The sequence below is a fragment of the Notothenia rossii genome, assembly GCF_949606895.1.
Source record: "Notothenia rossii genome assembly, chromosome: 7".
Classification (NCBI taxonomy): Eukaryota; Metazoa; Chordata; class Actinopteri; order Perciformes; family Nototheniidae; genus Notothenia; species Notothenia rossii.
The window spans coordinates 82003756-82016188 of record NC_136905.1 but is presented as its reverse complement, the minus strand read 5'-3'; the positions used below and the strand labels follow the sequence as shown (position 1 = coordinate 82016188).

The following is a 12433-nucleotide window of genomic DNA, read 5'->3' as shown; positions in this document are numbered from 1 at the left end:
ACAGTAATTTTTGATTGTGCTTCCTTCCCTTTAAAAAAAGATCTGATATCTTCATCTATTATGTGCATGTGCAGGTTAAAACGTGCACGATTACACTGCAGAACCAGACAGACTTGCCTAGTTCTGCATTTGACCCTAAACAGAGCTCTCGTTCCCTCTAACACTTTACTCAAACTCTCCCCCAGGAACTGAACACACACGCAAAGCGTGTTCACTGAGAGGAAGGTGTGAACAGAGACTGGCCGTTTCTCAATCGCGAGGATTCTGGCTTCCAAGCCAATATTTCAAGGATGCTACTTCATCGAGTGCCGCCGAAGGACCGTTCCAATCTCCATCATACTTGGAATTCCACCGAGGCCGCGTCCTTGGTTTGGGGGAAATTTCGAGGCTGCACATGGGTAGACTTCGCTTCCTTAAAATCCCCACAATGCTTTGCCCAAGGACCAATTCCCCCAAATCTGTGGCTGAAAATGTAAGAGGGGGCCTCTCATATGACTCACACCTGCACACTTGCTAGCCTGTTCCACTCTTCGTTTTCCGAATGCCAGGAAGGATTCTTGCCTAGCTTCTGAAGCAAGTGACTTGGAAGACATGTGCTACCAAGCAAGCATCCTCGCGATTGAGAAACGGCCCCTGTGTGTGTGTGTGTGTGTGTGTGTGTGTGTGTGTGTGTGTGTGTGTGTGTGTGTGTGTGTGTGTGTGTGTGTGTGTGTGTGTGTGTGTGTGTGTGTGTGTGTGTGTGTTTGTGCGTGTGTGTGTGTGTGTGTGTGTTTGTGTGTGTGTGTGTGTGTGTGTGTAGCTATAACAAGTACGTGTTTAGAATGACCTGATTACCTTTACCTGTGGTTTTCTCTCAGTATTTACAATGGAAAGTACCATATTTTTGTTAACAGTTGACTATGTTGTCCCGTTTACTGTTACACATATTCATATGGCAGCAGAGAGAATATTAAATATTGCATTTCAGGACATATCTAAATGATTTGCTGTGGCCAATTGTTTTCATTGCATTTACAGACCCTTGTAACTCTCCGATACCACCCAATTAACTCACTGATTTGCTTGTAGACCCACGCCACACAAAGCAGATAGCAACACCAATAAAAACTTAAGCATAGACATTTAAAAAAGACAGGATATATATATTTCAATGCTCAAAACAGCAGCATCCAACAGATTATCTGGTGGAGCTTCAAATCGCCTGACTGGATAAAGCTCTTCTCACACTGGTCACAGGTGTGTGGTTTTCCTATTGTGGCTGTAGACTGACGTTGATGCAGCTGTTCTCCGATGATACTCTTCTCCCCCTCATCATAAAGTCTATATGGGTTTTTGCAGGTCTCTTCCTATAAAACAAAAAAATAAATCAACAGAGAACGTGACACAACTGTATTAGAGGACACATATGAATGTCTTGATGCAAGTTAATAATGGACGTGACAGAAGTAAAGTAAGGTTTTTAATGAAAACGTGACAGTTACACGGTATTGTTAACATGGCCCAACCAGTGGAGAAATACCCGCAAATGCCAAGCAAATGCTCTACCACGACGGTCGGTTGTTATTGTCAATATTAATATAATAATTATTTATTTTTTAATAATCACACTCGATTTTGCCGATGTTCTTGTTGCCCCAGCTGGTCGACGCCTCTTTTAGCAGAAACAAAGGCTACATTAATGTACTAAATCGATGTTAATCAATTTGTGTGGTTGTGGAATTAACGGACGTGACGTTGTGCGATTGCATTGCTAGGCAAAAGCTTGGGTTCGTGTTCATTTACAAACTCTTCAACTACAACCCTAGTTATATTTAAAAAAAGTTAGAAGGCCTCACAAAATACTTTAATGTAAATTTAAATTTAAATGTGAATGAATGTGTGTATAACAAAATACATCCGTCATAAACAATACCGGAAACAGACGTAGGCAAGATCCTCAGCTCGGTTTTTGGATGGTTTAGCCGCAATGCACCTTGGGATATGGTGTTTATGCGATGTGAAATCCGAAAACATTTTTTAAAAATAAAATAATACTTTATTCCGAGTGTGCTTGCTTTTCTCTTTGAAAGTCATCACATGACGGCATTGTAATACACGGTTCGGCTGCATGAAATATTACATATCTGCCATAGTTCTCTATTTATAGAGCCCTGATGAGAGGACTTCCAGACAAACAGGAAGAACTGCCGCCAAAACTGAAAACGTGACGTGGATCATAAATATATCAGCAATTACATCACAATACGTCTCCTCGCAGTATCAACACTAATTCGGCTGACTTTTATATTTGATCCAATTGGTAGATATGCTATATTTACACCATACTTCAACATTATTTTTTTTACTTGCAAAATTATCTTTTAAATTGACAAACATCATATGTGTAATTCGTGGCACAATTCAAACGGGATCGAAAGATAACGTTTCTCTCCCCATTGACTTAAATACATATTTCTTTCGAAATAAGGTCCCATGGAGGCCCACCGGAAAGGGAGGGACTTCACCTCTCTATCTGCTTGGCATTTCCGGGTATTTCTCCACTGGTTGGGCCGTGTTAACAATACCGTGCAACTGTCACGTTTGAAGGGACGAAATCGTGACATCTTCACGTCTCCCAGCATGGCAAATCGTCACATGTTCACGTCTTGCCGTGATACCGGGTTGGATTGGTTGTTTGACTCAGACTGATTTGTTGTTATTTTTTAAATAAATACAAAGGGGTTGGCTCTCACAGACACATTTTTTAAATATTATTCAAAACATGAAAAAATCTAAATGTGTTTTTTTCAACCAATATCATGATGGAATATTGCATACTTTATCTGTTATAAGGTTAGAGTGATGTATAGCTAAATACAAAAAACTAAAAGGGTTGAAGCACACAAACTCGTTTCATTGTTTTATAAATTAGTTATAGTATCCAGGTATCACTAGCTATTCAATTATCTACACTGTGAATTTGAAAATAATGAAAATTAAATGATCACATTATATCATTAAATTCAGAGGTACGAAGTACATTTACTCAGGTACTGTACTTATGTACAATTTTGAGGTACTTGTACTTTACTTGAGTATTTCCATTTTATGCTACTTTGTTCTTCTCCTCCACTACAGTTCAGAGGTAAATGGTGTACTTTTACTCCACTACATGTATTTAATACCTTTAGTTACAGATGTGGATGAATGATGTGAAATATAATCAAGTGTTAAATCAGACTTTAGTTCCACCTGGAGTAAATCCACAAGCTACCCTGCAGTATACAAAGTCATTCAAACTAGCTGCACCTTTACCAGCTTTGAGAACACTTTCATGATCAATCATTATAAAACATATCATATCTATTATTCTGAAATGGACCAATCTGCACAACGACTACTTTTACTGTCGCTACTTTCACTATATTTTGATGATAATACTTTTCTACTTTCACTTGAGGAACATTTTGAATGCAGGACTTTTGAGTACTTCTACTTTTACTCAAGTACTAGATCTGAGTACTTCTACTTTTACTCAAGTACAAGGTCTGAGTGCTTCTACTTTTACTCAAGTACTAGATCTGAGTACTTCTACTTTTACTCAAGTACAAGGTCTGAGTACTTCTACTTTTACTCAAGTACAAGGTCTGAGTGCTTCTACTTTTACACAAGTACAAGACCTGAGTACTTCAATTTTAATCAAGTACTATATCTGAGTACTTCTACTTTTACTCAAGTACTAGATCTGAGTACTTCTACTTTTACTCAAGTACAAGGTCTGAGTACTTCTACTTTTACTCAAGTACTAGATCTGAGTACTTCTACATTTACTCAAGTACTAGATCTGAGTACTTCTACTTTTACTCAAGTACAAGATCTGAGTACTTCTACTTTTACTCAAGTACTAGATCTGAGTACTTCTACTTTTACTCAAGTACAAGATCTGAGTACTTCTACTGTTACTCAAGTACTAGATCTGAGTACTTCTACATTTACTCAAGTAGTAGATCTGAGTACTTCTACTTTTACTCAAGTACTAGATCTGAGTTCTTCTACTTTTACTCAAGTACAAGGTCTGAGTACTTCTACTTTTACTCAACTACTATATCTGAGTACTTCTACATTTACTCAAGTAGTAGATCTGAGTACTTCTACTTTTACTCAAGTACTAGATCTGAGTACTTCTACTTTTACTCAAGTACTAGATCTGAGTACTTCTTCCACCTCTGAGTAAATGTGAATGATCAGATGTTAACATCTCCTTGCATATGCTACTGTAGCTTTAACACTCACTCTTTGCTACTGGTGACTTCCTGTTTACATTTTTTGATTGATTTTGCCAGATGTTTCCTAACAACTAATATACACATTATGATGCACTCAGTATAACAAATGCTTTTTTAATTCTTCATTGTTTAGACTCAAATGCAATCATGTAAACAATTCTGAAAACTTAAATCAACAGGACTCTAGACGGCTAAACTTTAAACAGAATGTCATTGTTTTCATTCAAATAGGAATACATATTTAACCCTTTAACTTACCTCTGCTGATGAACTCTTTCTGCTGCTTGTGTTATCTACCTGATGTTCAGCCATCTGCAATAACAGAGATTAACATATTACTTATTAGCCAACTACAGGAATTAAAATAAATATCTAGTGTTGTTCTAAATGTTAACCTTGTGACCATTCATTTGACAAAACAATCACCACCACAAAGCTCAAAGAGAGATGGAGTCCATCCAGTTAGACACTTGCACATCTGACAAATAATAGAGACATATCTTGTTGTGCTTTAGTTTGTCCATTTAAAAAATAAATAAATGCAGCTTTAAAATGAGGTAAAGCTATTACAAATATAAATGAAGACAATAAGTCAGTCTTGTGCAGAGAAACATACATTTCAGTCCCAGTATCCAACATGCAGAACAATAAACTGTATTTTCATTAAATATCAAAAGAAGTTTTAAAGAGTAAATTAAATCTCCCTCTGCCAGCCAAACAATAGCTCCCGTAAACATCACATAGAAACGACCCAGCTGCAGAAACGCTGTTTTTCTTACCGTTGATGTGTGGAAGTAGTTTCAATAACTCGTGCCGGTTGATGGACGTCTTCACGGGGGGTCAGGTTTGAAAGATGCACTGGTGTTTCCATGGTAACACAATTCAAAGGTTCCAATCCAAGTTTTATTTTGAAATATCTTTGCTGTTGTTTGTATTTGTGTTATCTGTTCCCTCTAGCTCAGCGGTTCCCAACCTATGGGCCGCGGCCCCCTTGTGGTCCGCGAAGGCATTGCATGTGGGCCGCCAAATATTGAGATCAAAACTCTGTTGAAAAATAATGTAGTTTAATGAAATCTGGGATGATCAACTTGTTTTCCTTGGACATAGACATTGTTATAATAATCAAAGCAATCATTAAACTTGCGGTCAACAAAAAATACAACGGCCCTGTGTCACCCTCTCTTCCACACACACACCTCAAGCAGGTGAACAGGATTATAATGAGTGCCGCCCGTATCCATGTGACCCAAGCTAACCAATCAATAGTGATCAAAAAAATATCTTATATTAAAACAAAACGCATTGCTATACACGTTTCATGACTCCTACATCCAGCATTCACTAAGAACCATCAACCTCCAGTTTCTAAAACCTTCTCTTTCACCGAACTGGTTCATCTTTTTTTAATTCTAAATATCACAGTGTACAATATCAATTGAGTATTCTTCTCTTCAATTATCATCAGAAATCTTAGCATCTTAACGGCTCCATCCACAAGAAGCAATGGGATCTTTCCATGACGAGTCAACCCTGAAAGTGATAAAAGGCTGACTTATTTCCAGGTTAAGGATTCATTCCTGCACCAATGATAATGCACTGTAATGATATCAAATATACATATACAGTTATACAGACTCTCTTTCCTCCTGCTTGCGTTTTAGTTTTTTATTTATTTGCATCTATTTGCCCAAAAATGTTTCTAATTAATTGTTTTTTATAACTGTTTCGGACATAATAATAATTCATTACAAATTCTGATATTGTGACAGCCCTGATTTTTAGTTTTTTAAGGCTTTCAGGAAGCAGATTAAGGAAAGTTTACAACATTAATTGACTTGCATACACTTCAATACCGTGGCAATTAAGGGTTATGTATCTCACCCAAGCACACGTTGACATGTGATCAAACCACCAACCCTCTGATTGGTAGATCAGGGCGCTATCCCATTTCCCCCAAATGTTTTTCAAGGTATTGGCATTTATTTTGTAATCGAGTAGTGAACATCTGATGTTGTGACAGTCCTAAGGAGTTATTTTAGCCTTAAAGGTAAGATATTAAAGGTCATCAATATATTACAGGTCTCAGATACAAAACATGTCCCTGATTGGCTCCAATCACCAAACAGACCATTGCAGCATCTGAAGAATGTGTTTGACCACTTTGTGCCTGATGAAGCCACAACGAGAGCCACAGCAGAGATTCATTTCTTAGGTTCCCTGGACATACAGTATGTCTGTCAAACAGGATGGTGTTTCTGTGAAGGATATGTATTAAAATAAAGATAGCTATTGATCAACCTGTGCTTGAAACAATAATATTCATGTGAATAAGTGAAAGAAATGACATGTTCAGTGTTCAAAATGATCCAGCTGTTAAACACATCTTGACTTTGTCTTCATCTTGTGGTGTTTACGGGAAGTGAAACGTGACCATGCAATCACATATTATGATGTGGATCAGATTTTGCACATTTGTACATGTTCTCCTTGAAGACTGTAGGTCACACAATGAATACATGTTATAGTGAAAGTAGAACATCTTGAGTGAAGACTCTCCTACAGAGCAAATCATTCAGACAGTCAGTCATCTATAAACCCTCAGTATGTCCTCTTCAATGAGGCTGTTTTATTACACCTTAAATAACACAGCTGATCAACAACTGGATCATTTGGGTTTGAAGTAAATGAAGACAAATGATCAAAGTGAATAAATAATGCATTACTATTTTTAGTTTTGAAGCTACTTTGTATTTGTTATAATGCTGCAGTGGAGTTGTATAATGTGAATGTGACTCCTGACAGTTTCTAAGAGAGAATGAAAACATCTCCATCAAATCAAACCCGTTGCACAGCTCCAGTATGCCATGCTTTACCCCTCACATGTTTTCTGCTGAGTCTCCTTCATCAGGGTGGGAGCTTCTTTGTTTACAGCAGGTTCATCCGTCACATGACTTCACACAAGGAAACAGAGATTTCATGAGTTTGGCTGTCCATGAATGTAAAGGTTAAAACAGATGTATGAAGGGATGCAATTCAACAAATAAGAAGAGATTAGATCATTAAGAAATTCAAAAATCTTTATTTACAGAAACATAAATCAACCTCAGACACATTTCTGAATTAAATGGCTGGTTATTTAATCACAAGATATCTGAAGCTGCATCAAAAATACTGCAATTAATTATACAGCTGTTATTCCCTCTAGGTTAATTAGAAATTGATATTTTCAATTACCATAAATGTTATTGTCCATCTATATAGGACTGAAAAAGTCACATAGGCTAACGAAAACACATTGTAAGAATGAGATAATTAATTAAAATAAATGTATTAAATGACTTGCAGTAAAACAACATATCTCAAAAATAATTCATCAAAAGACCCAAAAATATAAAAAAGTTAAACTGATAACTTATCCTGCTATAACGTGATGTTTGACTAATTCACACAAAACTTAATCAAACATTCTCATTTCATCCATGACAAAGAAAAACAGAAAATAAATGAATCCATTTAAAGATTTTTGGATAAAAAAATTGAACATTCATCAATCATGCCTCAATATATTTAAAAATGATTTTCCGATTTTAATAAAGTGTCAGTGAGTTAAATGAAAACTATAAACTATAGCAATAATCAATCAAGTTGTTTTGTTTGTTTTTGACTGACTCTTTGAATATAATGTGTGAAAATGTCATGCAAAGATTAATATCTCATTATCATCTGTTGATTATTTTCTTGATTGTTCCAAAGAGATGTAGACGGAGAGTGAAGTCAGAATAAAGTCTGAACCAACACTCCTGAGCATCACAGAGGAATCTCACTTTGACAGATTTTGATATCAGCAGTTTTAGCATCAACAGCTTCTCCAATACTGAAATATGGGAAGAGTTTCTCAGTGAAAGTGTCTCTGAGAGTGTAGATGGGAGTCATGTGTTCAGGGTCGTAGAAGGACACCTCCCCCCTGTCATAGTCCAGCTGGACTCTGATCCTCTGGAGATTCTTCTTCACTCTGACAGTCTCACCAGCACCATTAGTGCATTTTCCACTGCGATGTGTTAAACACCAGATTCCATATTCTGGGGAGGCCGTCAACCCTCCCTTCCTGTCAGCTGACTCTTTAGCCAAACCTATAAGCCAAACAGGATGATCTCCCACCTCCACCTCCCAGCTGTGTTTCCCTGAGCTGAAGCCCTCAGAGCCCAGAACAGTAGCATACTTAGTGAATCTCTCTGGATTATCAGGAAGCTGCTGAAATGTGTCTCCACATCTCACACTGGTCAGATCATCAGACAGATAGAGATAGCTGTTTGCAGTGTTTGGGTCCAGAATGACAGGACTGAAGTGGACCTGGTCCTTCATCTTCTCCCAGACTCTGAAGGACAGGTTGCCCAGATGTTTGGCCACATCTGTCAGCGCTCCTGAGAGCAGCTGTGGGTCTGACAGTGAGCTCTGGACTCTGGCTCTGCTCTGAGTGGCTTTATAACTTCTGAGGAAGGGCCCGTTGTGTTTCTGCAGCTCTTTTTCAACAGCAGAGATACTGTGTGACAGAGAGGAGATGTGCTCCTGAATGCTCTTCATCTCTCTGCTGATAGTCTTCCCTTTCTGCTCCTCTTCCTCCCTCAGAGCTGCCAGTCTGGACTCCTCTTCCTCTTTCAGGAACTGATGGAGCTTGATGAACTCTGCTCTGATCTGCCTCTCTGTGGACAGCAGCTGCTTCTTGGAACCTTGAATCACTTCATTATATGTTTTCTCCACTCCTTTGTATTTGTCCCTCTTGTCCTGCAGAGACTCTAAGTCAGATTTCAGCTGGTCCTTCAGCTCACTGACTGCTTGTTCTACAGGAACCACCTTGTGACTCTGGTGGAGAGAAAACTCACAGACAGGACACACAGCTCTCTCTTCATCCTTACAGAACAATCTAGGCTCTTCTTGATGTTTACACACCACCTCCACCTTCTTCTCTCCTTGTTCTGTCTCAGATGATCCGGCTTTCTGTCTCTCAGCAAAGGACTCAGACAGCTCCTTCAGTACAAAGTTCACCACAGGACCTTTGGAGGACTTTCTTTTACAAATGGGACACTTTTTTTTCTTACTTTGTTCCCAGAATTTCTTCAGGCAGCTCGAACAGAAGCTGTGGTTACAGCCCAGAGACACAGGATCTCTGAAAGTCTCTGAACACACATGGCAGCTCAGGAAACTTTCAACAAGGGCGATTTTCTCAGCCATTTGGTATTAAAGTTATTTCTAGAGCAGGACTCACCAACTTCTCTTCTTTATTCACTCCAAATAACTGTTTTCCAACAAAGATCTCACACCCTGTGATGGCGTCCCTGTTCAACAATGTCTAAATATTCTATGGTTTTCTCTCACCTCCGTCACAGGATGAATTAACAGCAGGAAATGCTGTCATGTCATTTATTCACCAGCAGATGGAGTCAGGATGTCTTTCAGAGGGAAAAGTCCTTTGGTATTCAGTTCAGGACAGTGACTTTGTCCAGGTATCTGTTGGAAGATAAACACATACAATTTAACACGTTTAAAAACAACCCACTCTCTTCAGTCTGCGTACAAATGACACGACTTTACACATTAGAAATGCTTGGAATGGATACGCAGAAGTCCGGTTTTCCGTGCATATGATACGCCACGTTTCGTGCCTGCACAACTTATTTTTGTCCGGTCGGGTCTTGGTAGAGCGGAAGCTGTGTGGTTCATAAAAACACGTTCTTACTCAATATCAAGCCACGATTATTGTTTTTATTTTAAATCGTATAATGTCTGACTTTTTTTGCCACCTGTGAGGGAAATAAGTGTCTCAGAGCCTCAGAATACTGAAATCCGTATTTTTTTATCTTTTTTTCCTTTAAATTTGTTATTCTTTTCTAAATAACACACTGTTATTTACTCAACAATAACACACAATTATCCTTGTTTTTATTTATTCGTTTGATTCTATAATCTTGGGCTTTTTAGCATGTTTTTTAGCCGTAAATAAAGTCACCTGAAACAGACTATAAGGGACATTTCGAGCATCATTGCGATACACACCACAAAACCACTGAACTGATTACCCAAGATCCTCAGCTTGAAGCTCGCCATGTTTTAGCCGCAATGCACGTTGGGATATGGTGTTAATGCGATATGATATCCGAAAAAAATTCACAGTTTAGGATGGCCGAAGACACTACACTACCCATAATCCCCAGCTATCGTTTGGGACTACAGTCCCGTTGACAAACCCCGTGATTAATCTTCAAGCTCTGGGATTGGATGTTGGAGTGGCAGTGCGCTATGGAAAGCCAAAAGTGCCATAATACGGGGGTGAAAAAACGCGCGAACATACGGGGAGGTCCGTTTTTTCGCGCGAAAAAACGCGCGAAAAAACGGGGAGGTCCGTTTTTTCAACGGGGAGGTCCGTTTTTTCGCGCGAAAAAACGGGCCAATATACGTGCGAATGTTCGCGCGGTTTTTTATATGATAATGAGCCCCTCCTTCTGATTTCCTTAGCCAATAAGTTCAAAGTGTCTGTAACCAATCAGTGAAGGGTAAAGCCAGACCAAAACAATCTGTAGATGAAAAGTTCCTGACATGGTGAGGCTGTGCTGTAAATTGTGCATTATTCCAGATTCAGTGGACTAAGTATTAATTTGCCTTTGAATATAATAAATATATCAATCAATATATCAATATAACCTGCCTTCATTGTTTTTTTTAAATAAAATGGCATTACCCTTTTCCTTAAACCTCTGGAGTGTGAAGTGAAGGTATTTTCTCAATTTTTAGATGTCTCCTTAAATCCACTTTTAAATGTACTTCTTATAACATGGCATGGTGTTACATGTCAAAATGTTCAGTAGTCTCTGGTGTTGCTAGAAATGCAAATTCACTCACCTTAGAGCACTGTCTTATGAGAAACCTAGCTTAGAAATCCGATTTTTGGAAAACTTCAAAACTGTTGTGAAACACATATGTACTCATGTCATCCATTTTTTTTGGTGTTTCAGATTTTGTTCACCAAAGTCTTTGGTTCACAAAAGTAGTGAAATATATCAATTACACTATAAGCCTATATAAAAGTGTTGTTCATGTCTAAAATGAAAATGTGTAAATTATCATTTAGAGTAAAATATTTCCATCCCTCTACTTTCACCACAGAAAAGTTACATCAGGACTGAATAATGACTTCATATTCCATACCAAGGTTTATGTGATGTGTACAAATACAAATTCAGCATTTCAACTTTATTTTTCAACCAACTATTTATGTTAACATATGAAACTGTAAAATCTCAATATTTCCAATATCAGAACTTTTTCAACCAACTATTCATTATAAATGTAAAGACAGGGGGTCTTTGTCCATGGTCTTTGTCTGTCTTCCAAGACAGTGGGTCTGGCTGCTGTGTAGGTGGGGCTGATGGTGCATGGCCTGCTGGTGGCTGTGTCGGAGGGAGGTAGGTGGGATTGTCCCGGGTTGATGCTGGGATTGTCCCGGGTTGATGCTGGTGGCTGGATGGGAGGTACGTGTGCTAGGCGAGACTTCTTTGCTGGCTGGGTTGATCGTGATGGCTGTGGTGGAGACCTTTGTATCGAGGTGTATCTTAATCTTGTGGCAGCACAGATGGAGGTGGAGGCCGCTGTAGGGATGCTGGTCCTCTGGTCCTCGGGTCCTTGGTGGTGATGGCTGTGGTGGACGCCTTTGTACCGAGGTGTATCTTAATCTTGTGCAGGCACAGATGGAGGTGGAGGCCGCTGTAGGGATGCTGGTCCTCTGGTCCTCGGGTCCTTGGTGGTGATGGCTGTGGTGGACGCCTTTGTACCGAGGTGTATCTTAATCTTGTGGCAGGCACAGATGGAGGTGGAGGCCGCTGTAGGGATGCTGGTCCTCTGGTCCTCGGGTCCTTGGTGGTGATGGCTGTGGTGGACGCCTTTGTACCGAGGTGTATCTTAATCTTGTGGCAGGCACAGATGGAGGTGGAGGCCGCTGTAGGGATGCTGGTCCTCTGGTCATTGGTGGTGATGGCTGTGGTGGAGGTCTTTGAGCCACGGTAGATTTTGACCTGGGGGCCGGCACAGATGAAGGTTCTGGCTGCTGGATAAACGCCGCCTCTGGGCCACTAGGCCCAGGCAGCTGTGAAATCTGAAGGAAAAAAAACATACCTTTA

General features: G+C 39.3%; 2 protein-coding genes across 4 annotated transcripts in view; both read right to left on the bottom strand.

The window, feature by feature from the left end:
- Positions 1 to 5480, bottom strand: part of LOC307046313 (uncharacterized protein) — a 42695-nt gene extending 37215 nt beyond the window's left edge. The window contains exons 1-3 of one of the 3 annotated variants that reach the window (XR_013810131.1): positions 5045 to 5476; positions 4524 to 4577; positions 952 to 1342 (exon numbers count right to left, since the gene is read on the bottom strand). Coding sequence is in view for 1 of the 3 variants with exons in the window: in XM_079692710.1 (XP_079548836.1) it covers positions 4524 to 4577 (54 nt within the window). In the remaining 2 variants the exon portion in view is untranslated. Of the gene's footprint in view, positions 1 to 951; positions 1347 to 4523; positions 4578 to 5044 lie in introns of those variants that run through there. The other 2 variants (XR_013810132.1, XM_079692710.1) reach the window with 2 other exon arrangements.
- Positions 5481 to 7324: 1844 nt separating this feature from the next.
- LOC307046312 (nuclear factor 7, ovary-like) lies at positions 7325 to 9770 on the bottom strand. The gene has a single exon (XM_079692709.1). The coding sequence runs from the start codon at positions 9492 to 9494 to the stop codon at positions 8073 to 8075; it is 1422 nt and encodes a 473-aa protein (XP_079548835.1). The 5' UTR covers positions 9495 to 9770; the 3' UTR covers positions 7325 to 8072.
- Positions 9771 to 12433: the final 2663 nt, after the last annotated feature.

Bases quoted from the DNA above. Each gene is read 5' to 3' on its own strand.
- LOC307046312 (XM_079692709.1), bottom strand. From the start codon at position 9,494: ATGGCTGAGAAAATCGCCCTTGTTGAAAGTTTCCTGAGCTGCCATGTG.